The sequence below is a fragment of the Mugil cephalus genome, chromosome 7 (assembly GCF_022458985.1).
Source record: "Mugil cephalus isolate CIBA_MC_2020 chromosome 7, CIBA_Mcephalus_1.1, whole genome shotgun sequence".
Classification (NCBI taxonomy): Eukaryota; Metazoa; Chordata; class Actinopteri; order Mugiliformes; family Mugilidae; genus Mugil; species Mugil cephalus.
Genome location: NC_061776.1, coordinates 24,261,875 through 24,281,269, shown reverse-complemented (window position 1 = coordinate 24,281,269; position 19,395 = coordinate 24,261,875). Strand labels below are relative to the sequence as shown.

The 19,395-nt window shown below is 43.2% G+C and overlaps 1 protein-coding gene across 1 annotated transcript in view; it reads right to left on the bottom strand.

The window, feature by feature from the left end:
- Positions 1–9,592: 9,592 nt before the first annotated feature.
- zswim5 (zinc finger, SWIM-type containing 5) overlaps positions 9,593–19,395 on the bottom strand; it is a 59,149-nt gene continuing 49,346 nt past the window's right edge. Inside the window, exons 10-16 of the mRNA XM_047588981.1 lie at positions 18,357–18,508; positions 17,249–17,351; positions 16,947–17,082; positions 16,452–16,609; positions 16,180–16,343; positions 15,421–15,502; positions 9,593–14,796 (exon numbers count right to left, since the gene is read on the bottom strand). Coding sequence (XP_047444937.1) covers positions 13,934–14,796; positions 15,421–15,502; positions 16,180–16,343; positions 16,452–16,609; positions 16,947–17,082; positions 17,249–17,351; positions 18,357–18,508 — 1,658 coding nt within the window. The 3' untranslated portion in view covers positions 9,593–13,933. The remainder of the gene's footprint in view (positions 14,797–15,420; positions 15,503–16,179; positions 16,344–16,451; positions 16,610–16,946; positions 17,083–17,248; positions 17,352–18,356; positions 18,509–19,395) is intronic.

The following is a 19,395-nucleotide window of genomic DNA, read 5'->3' as shown; positions in this document are numbered from 1 at the left end:
ACATCTTTAAACTATGCTGTTCATGAGCTTGAAGAGTGTTTTTCTCAAAGGCTGTCAAAGTGAGACATCAAGCGAAGGATCCAAACAGCCCTGGTAGCAAAAGCTAGTTATTTGGAAAAGGGGTTTCAGTGAGGGACACTCTGCTGCAGTTACAAAATCAATTTTTAAGGAGAAATGTCAGCACACAGCGGTTGATCATTCTACCGCCTAACATCTTAACTGAGGACAAAACCCTGCTGGATCTCAGCATGTAGAGTTTTATTTTTACTCCCGCTGATAGAAAATCTTTTAAGAAATGCACATAGTTCAAGAAGATGCCTTATGCTGTTTTTTTTTTCTTCTGTTTCATCGTCAATTTGATGCTCTTTTTTTTATTTTATAAACTCAAACTAGTAGAAAAGGTGACTGATGAACATTCATCCTGACTCAGGTTTCATGTGGTTTATGTTTTCCATAATGCTGAACCGACATAATTTCAATCCTTTTAAATAAAGTCAGACTTTAATTTTCATTGAAATGTATGTTTTGTTTATTAAATTATTTTGTTTACTTATCAGAAAATCTGGCCCATGCTTTGGTCGCGCAAACGTTACAGGCTTAGTAGAGGCTGTAAAATCTTTCACATCGTGGATCAGGTTCTACAAAACCATCACTTATTCTGTCTCTACACTGGTCTTTTGTATTGTTGTCCATTCTAGAGGTGAGCCAGTGTCCAGCTAGTAAGTGAACTGCCATGAAATGTGACTTGTAATGGTTGTTTGCCTCTCTGTGTTTGCACTAGTGATAGACTGGTGACCTTTCCAGGTGTACCCAACCTGTTGCACAATGCCGTATGGGTGAGGCCCCAGCGCCCTCTGACCCTCTACAAGGGCTTTTAGATAATTGATAAATGGATGGAAAATGGCAGCTTGTGTTGAGGTAGCGGCCACTGTTACTTTGGTTTTTGACTAAATACATTTCCAATCAGCCTCAGCACCTCCATTTGTTTGGTGCTAATTAACACACGTTAGCATGCATAGCTGCACGCCAAAGTGAGATGGAACATTAAAACAATCACAATTGATTGAGTTCTCGACTTTTCAGCCGTTTGCTTTGTTACAAATACCAGATACTGTGTTTATTAGTGACACTTGAGCAACGGATTGCCTCTACCCGAGCCAGGCTCAAGCAGATGGGTCCTCCCACATGGCTGGATTGTCCTCAAGGTTTCCTCCTGTTGAATGTTTTTCTTGCTATGGTCGTCTTAGTTCTTGCTCTGGGGGCTGTCAGTCTCTGGGTTCTCAAAGGATCCACTTCAGACTGTTATTTACCCTATAAGAATACAATTGAACTCAAATTGTATTTATTCATTAATTATTCATTATCTGTTGCTATGATCTGTTGTCTCTAGGGGGTCGAGGGGGGAAGCTGTAGCTTCTCCCAGCTGCTTTTGGACAAGAGAGGGGGTACACCCCGGACAGATGAAATCTCAAAAAATAGAATCTAAAGAAGTAAATAAATGAATGGCTGGGCTTTCAAGCCAAAAAAAAAAAAAAAGAAAAAGAAAAAAAACTTAGTTTCTGCTGTAATATTCATATAATAATAACAATTACCATGCAAAAATGCCTGCATTGCAAACTGGTTTTGAGTATGACATTTTTGCAGTCATCACAGCTTTGCAATTATTGATGCTCATCTCCACGTTAAATCACACATTTTACAACGAAATGTGTGAGTGAAACTCCTAGAATATGACTTGTTAGGGGCGCCTTCTACTTCAGCTGATAGACAATTTAGCTTTTCTGAGCTTAGCCAGTCACTTTATGCTAGCTTAACAGGATTGGGATATGTCAAATTGAATACATTCATAAAGTGTAAATATTTGGTTTCATTGTTGCTCTGTTGTGACTTCCCTAACGACAATAAAGTTTTCATTTTCTACTTTTTAAGATTGAGATGGTGGCTATGGCTACACTTGCTATATATAAACTTGTTGGCATTAGTATATTAGCCTATGTGTATTAGCATTTAGCTCAAGGGCCTACTGTGGCTACCTGGAGCCTTACAGAGCTGCTAGCATGGCCATGGTCAACTTCTATGACATGTTTGGACAACAAACCAACTTTATAAGTCAACTTAAGTAGAAGCTGGCAAAGCACACGCTGACTTTTGGGACGTGATGTACTGCAAATTAAAAGCCGAGCTGGCCTCACTTCACCTGTACCTCGTCTTCACTTTCTGTTGGTTTTCCAGAGACTGTGCAGACTGTGAATTGAGGCTGAGGCCTGGCCCAGAAAATGGGACAGAGACATGACAGTGACTGTGGCTGTAAGTGGGACAGAAGTGAGACAGTGTCCTCCTGCCTGAAGGTGCGGGGATGTGTTTTTTGGGAGCCAGCCCGAAGTCCTTTGAGAAATCGGATGTAATGAAGGTCTATATAAATAAACAGCTCATCCTGTACAGCACAGCGTGGCCTCTTCGACAATGTAAACTGAAGAGTATTTCTTGAATCATGAATGAATTACTTTTTTTATTTTTATTTTTTTTCAAAGAGAGCGGCAAAGAGGAGCTTACGATGCACATTGCAGACACTGATTTGCACCTGCTCAGAGAAGTTTGCAGAGTCTGGCAACATCTCATATAATTTGTACTTCAGACTGAGTTATGTCCTTCAGAGAGGAAAAAAATCACCAAAAAAAAACAACAACAACAGAGCTCAAGTACTGCTGCCGTTTGTGAAATTAAATCCTAGTGATAAACACCACAGCTGAGTGTGGGAGTACACTGATGTGTAAATATATCTATGCGCTTGTGTTAAGGGGTTGGTAGATGTGTCACTGGGACTGACAAGGACTTTAAAGCAACGGACAGAAAATCCAAAGCCAAATCAAGCAATCAGCTAATGTGAGCCATATGCCTAACCATTACGGATGACAGCGACGTCAAAACAACCGACAGTGAAGAGACTTTTTGAGTTTAATTTGCGTCCAACAAAACGCACTTCAGGGAAGTGTTCTCCAAGGTGTTATTTTCAACCTCCAGGTCTGAAAAATGAAGCCTGGGCACAAGTTCCTAAAACTGCAGTTCTCTAAATGTCCCTTTGAGCCTTGCTCCAAAAGTCAGTTAGTCCCCACAGACCTCTGTGTTAAAATGTGCAACATTATAGCAGCCTGGTACGAAGCCATATTCTATTTTATCATAGGGGTGGGTTGGAGTGGGTGGGGGGTTGTGCGTGTGTGTAGTATGCTGTGTGTGTATGTGTGTGCATGAATGAGTGTATGAGGTATGGGTGGTGAGGGGTGTTTGTTTTTAATGTGAAGCACTTTTTGTCACATCTTTTATGTATGAAAAGTGCTATGATAAAATGTGATTGACTGATTGATTGATTGATTGATTGATTGATTGATTAAGTTTTCTTTTGGGCCCCATGGCTAATTTAACTGTTCACAGCACCTCTATTCTAGTAGAGTAAGTAGTTTGGCGTAAAATGTATTTCTTTGCTCGATGTTGATCACATCTCTTAACATCTTGGAAGCACTTGTATATCGTCCAGGTTTAAAAATCACTTGGGGACAGGCACAGTTGTTAAAGTCAAGCATCATCCACCAGTCAGGAGCCATCGCATTGTTTCAAGTGTCATGCTAAAAACAAATCTAAGCAGCCTGCAGCATCCAATCACAAAGTCTGAGGTCCTTTTCTGACCAGATTATTATGACAATTTGGTAAATGGTGGTAAATACAAAGCTAGATTTTATTACACAGGAATCATCTGCATCATTACTGTAATCAGGAGCTCCAGCAAGAGATCAGTTAATCCAAAATTGTGTTTTTCTGTGGGAGGCAGCTCAGAACGTCAGATAAGCAGATCTAGTAAATCCGTTTGTTGTTGCTGCTGATGTTGTTGTGTTGGATTCCAGAAAACATCATGTGACCACCCTGAGGGTGAAGGAGAGGTGATTTCTGGAGCGTCACCCTCAGCACCGCTGGGCTACGGCATGGACGCCGGACTGTTGTGTGGGCTTGTGAACAGTTTCACACGATTTGTTTTTTTGTTTTTAGTTTTTTTTGCCAGCGTTGATTGATTGAATACACGTTTGAACTTGAACTGTTGAAACCTGTCATTTGAACTGTCTCATAGGCGTCCATGAAGTAGTCACAAAATATAATGTAAGGGATTCATGAGCTTTTCACAGGACTCAAACCCCCGACCAGAGGCCCTGCCGCCGCTCCAACCTCCTGTGGTGGATTTTTGTTGTTTTTTTCTTCCTGCTGGTGCTGAACCTTCATAAGAGCTGTCAAGAAACAACAAAGGGGGACATTCATGTCTATACGTGAATCACTTCCTGGAATTTCATGACTATTTCACAAAAAAGACACGTCTGCCTTCCAAATAAATGGTGTAAGCCCAAAGATTCAATTGAAATACATTGTTTTCAAGGTCCGGTCTCTGTCACAGAAAAAAACTGAAGAGAAGAGCATTCATGGACAAACTGTAGGAGACATTCGTTACATACGTTCCTTAAACCATTTTTAAGGGATTAGAAACTCTCTGCCTCACATCACATGTAAGAGACTTTATGTAGGTAATAAATTAAAGTGAAAATTCATGATTCATGATGAATTTCATGGGATTTTAAGTGTCTTATCCTTTTGAAAATGTTTCTGACTGTACACACAACTGCTTTGCAGTGTTTAATAGACACAAATGCAGTAATCTGGACTGAACGCCTGGATTAGCACATTGAAAAGTACCTTAATCTAAAGATTAAGGTACTTTTTCTTTATCCTCAAAAATAAAATGAATGATGAATACAAAAAAAACAAAACAAACAAACATACAAAGCCTCTACATATTTACCACACGTTAATGGATATTTATTTAAGTTACACTGAAATGGGGGAAATAAGAAATATAATTTATTGCCCCCCTTTATTATCCAAAGCAGCGTCAATAGTTGCTAAGTCACAGGTGCACTAGACGGTTGCCCATAAAGTACGAATGATTTTCTCTTTTTATTCCTATTCATGAACATCACTTATATGTTTGCAACAGATTGATCAAAAAAGTTCAGAGAAGATAAACACTTGATCTATCAAGAATAAGTCAAACTGTCACAATTATTTCATGAGAGGAGGAGTTTAAAGTGAATTAAAGGTGAAAGTCTAGAAATGGATACGTGAATGCTTTTTTTTATTTTCATTCCTTTCTTTTCAAATCCTTTATTTAAGGTGATGGCTGTGTTAAGGGCTCTCTGGCTACTGCTCACCTTGGTTCATATGGAGGTGTTAGGTGTGTTTTCACTGAGGAGTTCTGACTTCATTAAGCCTGTTCATGTTAAATAAAAAATACATATGTTGACTCAACTAAATGCCCAATAAGATCTTATCCTTTCAGCCTGGCGACATTCTCTTTAGTCTTAATGTTTTACCGCTGAATGAACAGCCGATCACAGAGCATCTGCTGATGCTTCCACTAATATTTGGAGCTTGTCTACGGCAGCACGATGGTGCCGCGGTCAAAAGATAGGGCAGCGTGTGTGTGTGTGCTCATTAAAATAAGGAAACATGTCCAGCAGCAGTGTGGCCGTTCAGCGGTGCTGTCGATCTTTTGTTGGTCAGAGCCGAGCGCACACTTCAGCTTCAAATGAGAGGCAGATTAAATGTAGAAATCAAGCCTTGAAATAATTAAGACGGCACGACGCCGAGTGTTTCTAATACATCTAAAAATGCATAAAGCTCAAAGCAGCTGATGAGGGTGGGGAGTGGGGGGAAGGTTGGTGTGTGTGTGTGTGTGTGCCAACAGCGGGCTTTCATTCATCTCTGTCCTTTGTGTTGTTGTAGTACAATAAACGCACTCACACACACACGCTTTTGTTGTGGCCCCCATATTGCGTAAATAGCGAAGACAAATGAACAAAAAACGCCGCTGATTGGCGACAGGTAAGACTGAAGAGGCTGGGACTGTGTGTCAGTGGGCCATCTGGGAATAAAGTGACAGGTGAGAGAGAGAGAGGGGGAGATAGAGAGAGGAAGAGAGAGAGAGAGAGAGGGAAAGAGAGGGAGAGAGAGGGAGAGAGAGGGAGAAGGTAACAATGAATCTGTGCTCTTTAGAAATGGAGATCAATTTTCACATGGTTGCCTTTAAAGGGTTTGGCAGGAGAATAATATATAAGTGTGTGTGTGTGTGTGTGTGTGTGTTTGCGTGTGCTTTTTTTTGTCCAAGTTTGTGTGTCGGCGTACTGTGTAGCTTACACGTGTGTGAATCATTTCATTGTGTGTATTTGTGTCCTTGTGTGTGTGTGTTTGTATGCGCCTGTGGGCTTTTATGTGCCCATGTTGTGCACGAAGACTGAACAGGTGGATGTGTGTTTGTGTGTTTACGCCTTTGTGTGTGTGGGTGTGTGTATGTGTGTGTGCGCCTTTGAAGGAGGTCCAGGCTCCATCTCTCAGCAAATCAGCAGGCCTGAAAATCCAATCTGCCTGGAGAGACAGCGGGCTGTACATCATCTGCCATGGATGGACACTATCAGCGCTTTATCAGTGCAAATGCACACACACACACACACACACACAATATATCTTTCAATGACCACATGCATGAATGAACAGACACAGCCCACTGTGACAGAGACTGATAGGCATTATTACCATAGTGGCTGAGCGGAGGGAGGGGGGCGAGGAGGCAGAGAGTGAAACTCGAGGTCCTTGAGATGCAGACGCTGACAGCTCTGACCGTCGCCTCTTTGCCGACGACACCTTCCCATTCCACCACGTCGGCCAACCTCGGCTCCCGCCCACGCGCTCATAGAGCTGCCGCAGAAAGTTGGAGCTGCAACTTTGGAGATGTGTGTAATAGTAATATTAACTGATCTGGAGCTGCACAGCATTGGTCCACATTTTACCAGACCACAAAGCACAGCTACCACGCCGTGCCACGAGCAGATGAAACGAGAAGGCTCCTAAATAATGACCACATACTGTGTCATTGAAAGTCCTTCCTTCAACAGAAAGGGAACATTTCACTCCCTGGAACAATTCAATTCAATTTTATTCATAGAGCATCAATGGCAATACAAATTGTGTCAAGATGCTTTACAAAAACCAACCTGAAACCTCCAGAGCAAGCCTGAGGGCGACAGTGGCAAAGAAGAACTCCCTTTTAACAGGAAGAAACCTTGAGCAGAACCCAGCTCATACGGAGGGACCCATCTGCTGAAGGCCAGCCGGGTAGAAACAGAGAGGACAGAGAGAAAAGAAGAACAGGAGAAACTAGATAAACAAACTTCTGTCATAGATACATTCACCGGGTCAAAGGAAACACGTAGAATCTAATAATACAACATATAGCTGATGATCTTATGTGACAGTTTAAGAGTAGAAGAGGAATCAGGAGCAGGTTGGTGAATTCTTCATCCGGGTAGGAGTGGATAAGTCCACGACAGCAGATGCCTCACTGTTGAACCAGACTGTGTTTAATGATTTTTAATTTTTTTTTTTTTAACTTTGCTTATGATAGCCATCAAGGGGCTAATATTAACAAGTCTACACAGCTGGTTTCTGTTCTGGAGAACATTTGTGTTCCTCTCTTGCACCCCAGCTCCCCTCCGTCAAAATGTAATCATCACCCTTAGTCATGTTCCCGTGTTGGTAATATGACTCAGCATGCAATGAAAACATCTAAAAAGGAAAATTAGACATTTCTCAATAAGTTAAAGCTTTAAGCCATTTTCTCAAGAATATGGAGTAGCCATCAAGGAGTGTCATTGCTATGGTCTGGTCATGTCTAAGTAACATTCACATGAATACCAGGTTCAAAAGTTTCCCAGCAACTGTCACAAGATGGTCCGTGTCGTTTACTTCTCCTGTCAGTGGTTTTAATGTTCTGGCTGTAAAATTACGAGCCAGGCCTGCGTCGTGTTTGGGACAGGAAGAAAACTTGGGCCAGTCACCCAAACAAATGAAAAGTGTGGAGAGTAACCTGCTGGCAGGAGAACAGAGCGCCCCTCCCTAGACAGCAGAGAGGGAGGGGCAGGGACAGGGAGACAGATTGAGGGACGCGCGGCAAACCGAGGAGAAAAAGATTGAGCATATAGCAATCACTCCTCCATCTATCCGTCTGGATAATTAATATAAATCTGCTCATTTATCATCAGCCAATCAATCTAGATTTACCATCTCTCTCTTTCTCTCTCCCTCTCTCTCTCTCTCACACACACACACACACACACACACACACACAGTTACAGGCACACTTAGCACTTCTTGATGGCCTGATTGTCTGCTTATATGGCGGTGCCGAAATCTGTAATGAATGAGAATGAAGCGGTGAAGGGGGGATAGAAGAAAAATATTCTGATTAGAGAAAAAAAAGAGTGAAAGATTGATGGAACTGTATCAGCCTCCCCGTGCTTCATTTATCACTAACGCAGAGAGGTTGGACGGGAGAAAATGCAGGGAATGGACCACACAGGCTGGTAGCAATCTATGCTTTCAGCTTTCAGGGCCTTTTGATTTTAAATGGACGCCTCGCGAAGTTGTGGATTGTACAGAAGCAGACCACTCTTCAGCTAATATGCAAATGAGTTCAACGAGTAGGTTGAACTCCTGCCGGTCTCCTGAAGTCGCAATGTTGCGCACAGACTATTTCCAGTCCACACAACATTTTGGTGGGATTCAAATCTAGGCTCTGGCCCAGGCCTTTCCATAACCCTCAGTGGCTTCATTTTGTGACCTTCGAGCAATGTTAGCCATGGTGCAGAATTCACAGCTGAATCAACGACTGCTAGCTGTCCCCAGACAGAACATCTTCCGGAAAGCTGTCCAAACATGTCGACTGTTTCTGTGGCCAGACAGCTCCGGCCCATCCGTGAGCCCATTATTCCACAACGCTCGCTCTTCCCTCTTCCCTTCCCTTCGGCCTTTGGCACCGACGTATATGAGAGTTACCTGTAGATCCTGTTTTCGAATGTTACGCTCTCTGAGTGTTGGGCTGAATTCACAGAGGTAATCCAGCCCTGGAAAAAATGGCAGTTGTTTGAATATTGCCAACTTTACCAGATGAACTTCAGTGACTCAAATATCAACGTGATTTTAGGAAAGGCCTTAGAGAGCTCTTTAGATTAGTGCTTCCTGGTGCCCTAGGTTTAAAGAGGTTCTCATAAGCACCAAACGGGAGCCTCATTTAATGTTTGTGAAGGTATGATAAATGTACTTCCTTGTCCATGTGACTGGCTCATCATTTATAATTCTGAGTTTTCTTAGAGGATCAAGTTTATACTTGTTCAAAAGAATTGGAAAACAGTTCCCATGTGATTCATTTACTTTTCCAGGTGATTGTGTCTCTATCTCATCTGTCATCCCTCATAGTGAATGGAGGAACAGCAGGAAGCTAGTTACATAGACTTCTCCACTACACTTGAACCGTTTCTAGATGTGGAAGAGGAAGAAGTATTAAGTGTGCTGTTGTTGTTTTAATGTAGTTCATTGAAATGTGAGTTTCACACATTAATAGTCTTGGACATTATTTATGACAGATCCAGTGATGTATTTGTGATCCTTGTATGAACTTGCTTCACTGTAGTCGTGTGAATACAAGAAAAGATTTCCCCCCTCGCAACGTGTTTCACACTTTATTCATAGAAAAGCACTGAGATTCCAACACAAATCAATATAAAATGGTAGTAGCGTTACATAAATAGTAATAAATTCTCGCTTTATAGACAGTAGCTCAAGAAGTCGCACAAAAAAATTACAAAAAAAAAAGTGTTGATGATAAGCTATGATACTTCTGTGGCAACAAATACTGGAAATACCTTTTCATAATCAGTAGCACAAAGAGGCAACAAACACTTTCAATTTTCCCTTAAGTTAGAAAGAATCCAAAACAAAAAAACAAACTGGGAAACAGTAGGTGAACTAGATCTCTACCAGCAAAGCGTACTCTCCTACGAACAAAAGAAAGACGGAGAACTAAGAAAAAGCTCAGGGACTGGCTGATACGGTTAACACAGAGGGACGAACCTCTCCGTTGTGACGCTGTCAGCGAACGCATCACGTACGCTTCTGAGTGTAAGCCACAGCAAGGAATGCACTTTTAACCCTTACTGCGTGGAAACCTTGCAGCTTTTTTTATTTATTTGTTTTTTTTTTTTAAGGACTCTGCGCCGCACTGATGTCACCGCTAAAGGACGACAATAGCAAGCTGCTGCACTGACACACAACTCCATGCAAACGCAAAATCCTCCGTGTGCGAGAGGCGGCGATGAGTCGATAAGCAACTGGGAAAAGAATCTACGGCGATGAGATAGAGGAGATGAACTCGGCCAGTTCTGAAAGTCAATGGGAGCTGAGAAAGCAAAAAAAAAAAGAAAAAAAAGAAGAAAGTTACAATGAGGAATGAACACGAGGTCATCCGCAGGCCGCCTCTTTTGTTCATACGTCTGCTGTCTCTCACTAACGTGTGTATTGTTCTGTGTCACTTCTGTGAAGACACTAAAGGCTTGAGTCCTGATTAAATAAAACCGACAAAGAAGTAAAGCAAAAATAAACTTTGTACATTGATCGGTCATAAAGGCATTTTCTTTTTTTTTTCTCCTCTAAATGTTGCAGCGCACACAGGCCGCCGACATTGTCCACACACACAAAGCATGCTGGGTTTCATCTTTGCCCACCCCACTCGCCTCCCCTTTCAATAGTGGTTCAGTCCACCGTGTCTCTCTTCCTCCTTCCTCCACTCTTCAAAGGTTATAAGTGGGTGTCTTTAAGAGGCGACAAGACCAATGAAGTGGTTCTGCATAGTCAAGTTTAGTACGAATCAGTTCACAAATGAATGCCTTCCTCATTTTCCTCAGCTCCAAATAACATGCTTCCTTTTGGAAAACTGTTTTTCTCTTCTTTGCAAATCTTAAAACAAGAAAAAAAATGAAAATAAAATACAAATAATAGTAGTTAATATAGCAAAAAAACAAAACAACAACAACTAACAGAAAGAAATGTACACAGGAGCACCTGAGAAATGCCTTTAAGCCTTTGCTCTTACAAAATCTGTCAAATGTCCCCCATCCAAAACAATTCAAGTACACCCCGCCAACAAACATAAAAATAAGGAAAAACAAACCCATAACATACTTATCATAAATAATTATAACTTTACAATTTTTCTGAATTGACACTTTCATATTTACAATATCTTAAATGCTTAATGCTACTACTTTTTGTTTTGTTTCTTTAAGTGATGTCCCTGAGAACTGAGTTAAGCCTCTTCTCTTTCTTTTGCTCAGTTTTCCGTTTTCTTTTTTTTTTCTCCCCCTCCATTCTTCTATCTGCATTTCTTCAGATCAAAAAAGGCCCAGAGTTGTGACTGAGAACCCAGGTGAGTGGGTGAAGGTAGCTCTCGTGGAATGTAAAAGCAGACGCGGAAAATGTCCCTCCGTCCAACGACCCTTTTATTCTCCTCCGCATCTGCCGCGTCTCCGTTTTTAATTGAAATATTGTGTCTGCGGTTCCTACTCAGTCAAAGAAAGATACTAGGCGAACAATAAATAAATGCTGAAGCAGGCAGGAACGTACTGTAGAGGTATCTGTGTGAAGTGCTTGTACGATGACATTTAGTCAGACCAGTAAGGGTTCGAGCTCCTGCTGTGCTGTATACTGCCACTAACAACAGCGCGTTAGCACTGGGTAAGACGAGGACGCCTGGACATCCCTCGTCCCGTGCCAAGGCATGCGGTCTCAAATGCGTACACCGATGGAGTCATCAAGTAAATACACACCGTGTGTTGTGTGCTTGCTCTGTGTATCTGTTTGGGAAAGACAAGGCCGCTGGTCTTCACAGTCCAGAGGGGTCCCAGCCATTAGCCTTCACAGGTGACCGCACGCGCTTTTCCACCGCGGAAGACCAAGAACCTGGAGGAGTCTCTAAGCTAAACAGCTACTTTTTGCTTTGGATGTGCTGGGAGCAACTGCTGCAGTGAATGTAGCGTCTGTGTTCACTGGGAGTTGAAAATATGTCTCTGTTTTTGTTTTGGACGCAGAATAAGCTAAAAAAAACCCAACGCTGTTTGGTTTCCAATGCACAAAGCTAATGCGCGGATGGTTATCTCAGGGCTGCGCTGGTTTAGGCTAACTTGTGCATCTAGCTGAGATGGAACAACATTAACTTTTGTTTTTTTTTTCCTGGCCACTTAGCAAATGTAAATGTTTCTACTGAAAGCCTTTTAGCCGGCTATAACTTCTACTCTGTTCACTAACTAGTTCTTAACTAACTTCTGTTGCGTTGTGCTGATGTAAACAAGAAAGCTCCGGCAAACATTTAGGCTGTCAAAACCAAGACAATTAGCTAAATGAAGCAAAAATGGGCATATATAAGGGGCAGTATGAGGTACATAACCTGTAGATGTTTATCCCACTTAAAACAATTATTTGTTCAGCTTAGTATAAGCGTGACACGAGAGTAGTTCTTTTTTAGTTTTTTTTATAGAAGATACATTTAATGCTAGATAAATCTTTTATGGTCTTAATTGAGATACCAGCTGTTTTTGATGATACCAAAGTTAATGTTGCACAACTTGCCTCGCTGCAGCCAGTACAGCTTCAAATAACTGCGGTTGGGCCAAAATAGTGTTGATTCGATGAGTCAGTGACCTTCACTCCAAGAATTTGGAGCAATTTGTCAATTGCTTATCTTGAAAGCTGCGGAGTTTTGGACACGATGAACAGATTTCTCTTTTACAGTTTAGTGAAAATACACGCAGAAAACCTCCATCCTTGGCGATGACATTTCTAAGTCCTGGGCCCTGTGATGAAAAGGGGACTTGTGCGACAGGCAGAATCAACACCTAAACTCGAAAAAGTCCCAACAAAGCTTCCAAAGCAAAAAAAAAAGAAGGTGAATATAATGCCGTGAAGTAATAAAAACAATGCAGGGGCTTGAGTTATATTGCTCGTTGACTAAGGGTTAAGCTAGCGAGTGAAAAGTGGAAAGAGTTTGGCCACAAATAGCTGGGCAACAGTGCAGTGGTGGTCTGGAGAGGGGAATACTCTGACCCCCACTGTTTATCACAGTTTCATTTAGTCACTGTTAACAGGCTTAAAGGAGGATGTAAGAGATATGCTGTATATACCGTATGTGCACGTGGAGGCTCAACTACTTGACCTTTGCTGGAGCCGTCTGAATAATGTCACGCTCAGGCTTCTGAATCTGAAAACATGCACTCTGTGAAGCATCGTGGGTCTTCCTCTTAAGGTATTCATGGGAAACCAGCATGTGGAGGTTTTTAAATCTGTTCGGCGCTTCTACAAAGAGACCACACACAAGTACACCGCCCCCTCTACTTTCAGATGTCCTGACTGAAACAAGAGGCCGTTTCTGACAGAGAAGTTAAAGCTGACAAATAATACAGTCGAGGTATGACAGGAACACTACGCGTGTTTTTGACCTCAGAGTTTGTTTTGTCTTTTGGAATGACATGTTTCTTGCACTTTGAAGAGATCACTTCTTCGTCTTCTTAGCCCAGGCTGAAAGTGTAATCTGGCTCTAAGTACACACCCCGTCCAACAAAATCATTTGGTTTTCATATCGTCATGTGCCGCTAAAAAAACTAAACAAAAACATGAAAAACAAAAGATCCTTTTGCTTTTGTCATCACAATCTTTTGACATACTGGTTTTCAGATTAGCTGTAGGAGAAAATGCTTTTTTTTTTTATTGTTGCTTCTTTGACATGTCAAGCCATCTCCCCCTTTTGCAGTCTCAGTGAAGTAGAGCAATGTACTGCGAACACTTCCTGGTTCACATTCTAGAAACAAAACAAACAAACCGGACAAAAACTTAAGACTTAGTCAACAAATGGCTCAACATAAGAAGTAAAAATACAAAGAATCCAAAAAACCTTAAATAGAAACAAATAAGTTGAACTACTTCCCAAGAAGAGGGTCTCTGTGAGGGAGCGATGAGGTCAGCCGAAGCGCTCTCTGACCAACATCATCAGTTTCTTCTTGCCCTTGTAGATCTGTTTCAGGTTGTCTATGAACTGGGCGAACTGAATGTGGCCGTCCTGTGCCAGCAGGAAAGTCTCCCGTGCTTTACTCAGGAACTCTATGAACTCTCCGTAGTGCCTTGGACTGATGTGCGTCAGTCGAGAGTGCGTGGTGTTGATGTACGCCGAGATCGTGGCGTCCAGCAGCTGCCGCAGCGGCGCCTTGTCCGTGGACATCAGCTTTCCAGAGTTCCTCCTCCCGGGGATGCCGGCGAGACCCGGCGCGGTCATGGTGCACCGCCGCAGGATGTCAGAAAGCACCGTGGCGCAGTGCACGCTCTTCACCACCAAGGGGATAATGGCCGCGAGCTCGTTTTTACCCAGCGAGTGGCTGAGCGCGCAGGCCCAGAGCACGTCATTAATAGCTGGGTGCGTGTCCTGGTTGTAGGCCAGGTTAAGGTGTGTCATGGCGAGGGAGGCCAACTTGAACGACCGCAGAGGGTACCCCCTGTGCTCCATGTACCTCGCGATGGTAAACAGCTGCGAGTAGGTCATGCCCGTGGACGCGGCGTCGATGACGATCTGGTAGGCCGTCTCGAAGGCGATGTGGTCCTTCTCGCAGAGCGTCAGGGCCGACAGGGCGCAGTTCTGGGGGTCCTTCATGGCGCACTGCAGGGCCAGGGTCCGCGCGCAGCTGGCCAGCTCCTCCCGCTGGGGGTAGTCGAGGCTGAGGCGCAGGATGGTGTTGTGGGACATGACGGTGGCGGCCACGATGCTGGTGGCCTCGGTGGGCGTGAACAGCGTGTACCAGCTCTGTAAGATGCTCACCAGAGCCCGCAGACCTGAGCGGAGAGAAGGACGACATTTAGCGCTCACTTACGTCAGAATGTACAAGGTTGGTTTATTAAGATAAACGTCCTACTTTAATTATCCTTATTCGACAGTATCGTTTCCTTTCCCGAAGAGTCACTGTTGGCCGTGTTGTGAATTCAGCATGAACACTTCCCGTTTCATCCAGTTACAACACTTCAAACTGAGGGCTCGTATGTATCTCAAGCTGAGATCACCCCATGCATGTTCTTTTAGACAAAGCCATCTCTGTGCCGTCTACGGCCTGTCGCAATAACGCCTCTTAAATCTCAGTCCATCTTTACACCGCTTTGTGGCTCGCGTTCTTTTTTCCGTTTAATCTCGCCAATACTTCTGAAGCTCCCGAAAGTTTACGCACGCACAAATTTGACGTCTCCCTTAACTGATGGAGCGACGTGTTAAGACAGCTCGTGGGGAAACGGTGTTTATCTCTCCTTGTTTTTCCTTTCCATCTGATTCAAAGTCACAGAGTGAAATAAGATTCGTGGCAGAGCACCAAAGAGAAGATCCTAACGCGCCATGGTGGCGGTAATTAGAGCATGAATCCTGTTTTACTGGCTGGGTCTCACTGGTGTGTGCGAAAATGTGCCACATACCGACTTCAGTAGCACAGGTTACCAGCCAGCGAACCATCTCCCTCCTCCTCCAGTTCAGAGTGGACAGAGTCATCCTCATCACCTGCAAAAGACACACCAACATGTTTTCTGATCCTGCTACTTTGCACAAGGAAATTAAGAGTATCGGAGGGCTGAAACTTTGAAGATCTTCTCGGTGTTTTTTTTATAAGATATTCGCATCTGAAAAACATACGGTCGTCATGTTATGCATAGTTTTCATAATTTAGCTGTTAGTGCAGAACCGCACGTCTCCTATGATGACAGATGTATCCAGAATGTGTTGGTAATTGCATAGGGCCTTCCATTTCTGAGCACTTTATTAGCAGTTCTGCGGACAGGAATTCAGCCGATACTCTAAATACCAGGAGAAAGAGGCGGGTGAAGCCACAGCTGCTGTCCGATAATCTGAGGAGTTTTTGTGTGTTTGCAGTGGAACCCATAAGGCTTAATTATGTGGTTTCTAGTCATCAACAACGTCAAGGCCCTGTGTGATGTTTTTTCTGTTAATTTGTAGTGGGGCTGTGGAGGCCTGCAGAAATTACAAGTTGAATGAAAATGTTGCATGTTTTGACTGGTGACCAGTGTTCAGATTTCTGCGGTGAAATGATTTGTGAAAATTACTGACTCGCTCTCATACTTGCCCTCTCACTCTCTCTTTCCCTCTCACACTCTCACACTCTCACACACACACACACACACACACACACACACACACACACACACACACACACACTGTACCTGCAGCCCTAGCTCCAGTGCCACGTTGAGCAGGGTCATATCAGGCGGGTTGTCTGCGGGCGTGGCTATCTTAAAGGCGTCCTGTGCCAGTTTGAAGATTAAGGAAGAGGAGTGGATGTTTTTCTGGATGGCCTCCAGCACCGTCCGCAATCTCAGCATGTCACCTGCAAACAAAGTGAGCAAGCAAACTAAGCTCTACGCGCACAAATAAGCTGTCGCTGTTCACTTCTGAAGGGGACACTTCAGGCGATATCCGGATGCGCCTGTTGTACCTTTAGCGGCGGTGAGCATGGTCGAGGCCAGCTCACACTGCTGTGACTCCAAATGCCCCAGTGTGAACCAGCGTGGGTATCTGCTTGGAACTATGGAGATGCCGTGATGAGGGTGGCTGACATCCCCGGAGCCAGCTGATGACTCCAGCACCGGCAGCCTGGTGGACACACAGGGTACGAGATCCGTTTTAGTCACTGTGTCTTCATGTTTCATTTAGGATTTACACCTTTTCCAGTGCGAGTTAGAACTAAATCCAAGATGAATTCATGAAGATGAATGAAAAATGCAAAGAAATCCATGCTCCTCATGAGAAATGCTGGAACTAATAAACCTATGTCACGAGCTACAGTAGGGGGAGATATTATTTTGCCTGTGGTCTTATTTGCATAAAGTAATTGTATCATAAATCACAGAGCAACTGTATGTATTAATGTTTAAACATGCAACATTAAGGAGTATCAATCAATAGCTGGAGTTGCTGGAGTTAATCTGACCTCATGGCGCGGAGAGCCACTTTATAAGCCAGGTCTGCGTCATGCGGCAGCAGGGCAGAGAAGAGGTACTTGGCGAAGGTGTGCATGGGGACGCTTTCCCTGTGGATGACCTCGCCCAGGCCGCTGAACGGACCAGCTGGAGGGAAGACACAATAATGTTTTCATTATCCGTCTTCACAAAACAACACCGTGTGAGGCCTGGTCTCGTTTCCACAACAACACAAAGGATTAGCTCATAAGAAAAATGGATTCTCAAAGTGAAATGTACACATGTCGTAGGAGGCCGCTGCGGGCAGCCGTACCTTCCAGCAGCTGTATGGCCTGCTTCCGGAGCGTCTCAACCAGAAGGTCGTCCAGCTCCAGCTCCTGCAGCTTAGCAACAATCTGCTCCTCATTACGACACACCTAGAGCGCAGAGAAAACAAAAACTGTTGCTGTAAGTACATGATTAATTCTAATCATAATAAGACGAGATAGTTTGGAGAAACAAGAAAAAATCCCACTAGACGTCCTCAACCATTGAACCCCTTTTATTTGGACACAATGACACAATTTGGCTCACTCCTCTCGTTTCCTACAGATTACTAAATTCAGTAATTTATGTCAAAACTGTTGATAAAAGTGTTGATAAAACCACTGGTGTTGGAAAAGTATTTTTGTTTTTAGGAACAGTAAGTTGCAGTAAGTTAGATTCACTATGGGAGAGAAAAAGGTTGTGAACTCTTTGAAGTTGTAATACCTTTTAAGAAGGGATTTTGAGTGTGAGGTATTTAAGGACCAACAGGGACCTTTAATACTTCACACTCTTGCATATGCGCATACTATTACAGTACACCCAGCAAAAATGGATTGGATTCCAGCTAAAGATCTAATACAAGCGCCTCTCAATCATGTGACTGGTTTTAAATGCAATTCTTGCTTAAAACATTAACATTGTCTCTAATTCCGTTGACATTAAGGAAGGTCTGTGGTGGCCGTGTTAATTCCCCTAAAGCAGATTACCATTCACACAAAGAAATGTTCCCTGGATTTATTCTAATTCACAGTCAACTTGGGTACTGTGACTTTCTGCTTGGTTTTCAGGAAAAACAAAAAAAAAAATCAGCGACTTTCTCGCTCTATCTCTTTTTACATGCCATTTACTTCAAACAGACTTTAAATTATAGGGATTTTCTGCTATGGCGACATCGTCTGCAAATGGCAAATTCTCAACGCCTTTTTGAAATATGCAGTGAGCCATAAGTGTATTTTAGTTAACCACTGCTAGCATTAATTAGCAGCCAAGCAGCCTGGCATTACTGTATTCTCTCTGTAGGCCTGAAATTACTGAGAATTTTACTGATTATGTTAAAATGCATATGATTACTCCAAATGTGCTATGCGGCAGTGTATGTTTCAAGACTTCCATACCTTATCCTGGGCGTACAGGCCCTCAGGCATTATTCTCTGCTGGCCCATCCCCATCAGAGCCACTTCTAAAGCCAGAGTTAGGTAGGAATCATCCCCGAGTGGGTTGCCCCACACTGGAACATGGTGGTAGACTGGGGGTCTGGGGTCACCTTCTGAGTAAAAAAGGAGGAAAGAAAAGTACTTGGTGTTACATTCTGTGGATTCTGCTACACTTTTACACGTTTATGTCTCTACTGCCTGTTTAAGGACTAGGCCAGACAACGTGGCCTAGACAAAGACACATCCTGCCATAGTTCAGGCCAATCATCTTCCAGTCTTATGCGACCACATTATGATTGAAACGGGTGAAAGCTTTCAATGTAGCTGTTATTGAACTGAAGTCACGATGTGTTATGCAATCTTAAGCTAAGGAGCTCGTCCAGGAACACAACCTATATAATTTGTACCCACAAAATTGACTTGAACAATAGTTTAGGGAAGATTGACAGCAGAACACATGCGGGAAAAAAACACAAAGTCTTTGGAAAAATGGAATCTGAGTTTTCATGTCGAATAACATTTCTGTGTAAAGTAATATCAGTGGATATGTGTGGTAGATGGCATTCGCAAATCTAAGATGGCTGCTGACCCTACAATGCAGCTATAACTATGAACAGATGCCACAAGCGCCTCAGCTGCTGATTGGTGCCCGTTTGTCCTGTTCTGCTCAGCTCCCCCACCCCATCGTTCTGCTTAAATCCCCTCTGAGCAACAGATCCCCTAAATCCTGTTGAGTCCGGGGATGTGTGTGGAAGGGAGCGTATGCACGTGGCAAAGTGGAACATGTAGACCTAACTCATATTGGTAACTCTTGATTTTTCATTTTCCCGTGTTCAGTTGAGTGATTGGTCAATTTGAAAAGTGCGTTCGGATTGGGTGATACACATTCTAGGCCCGCCCCCTTACTAACAGATGTTCCCAGCTGTCCTCCACAGGGAACAAAAGCATGGTGACGAAGTCATACTCACGAGCACGCAAAATGATCATACCACTCTACTAA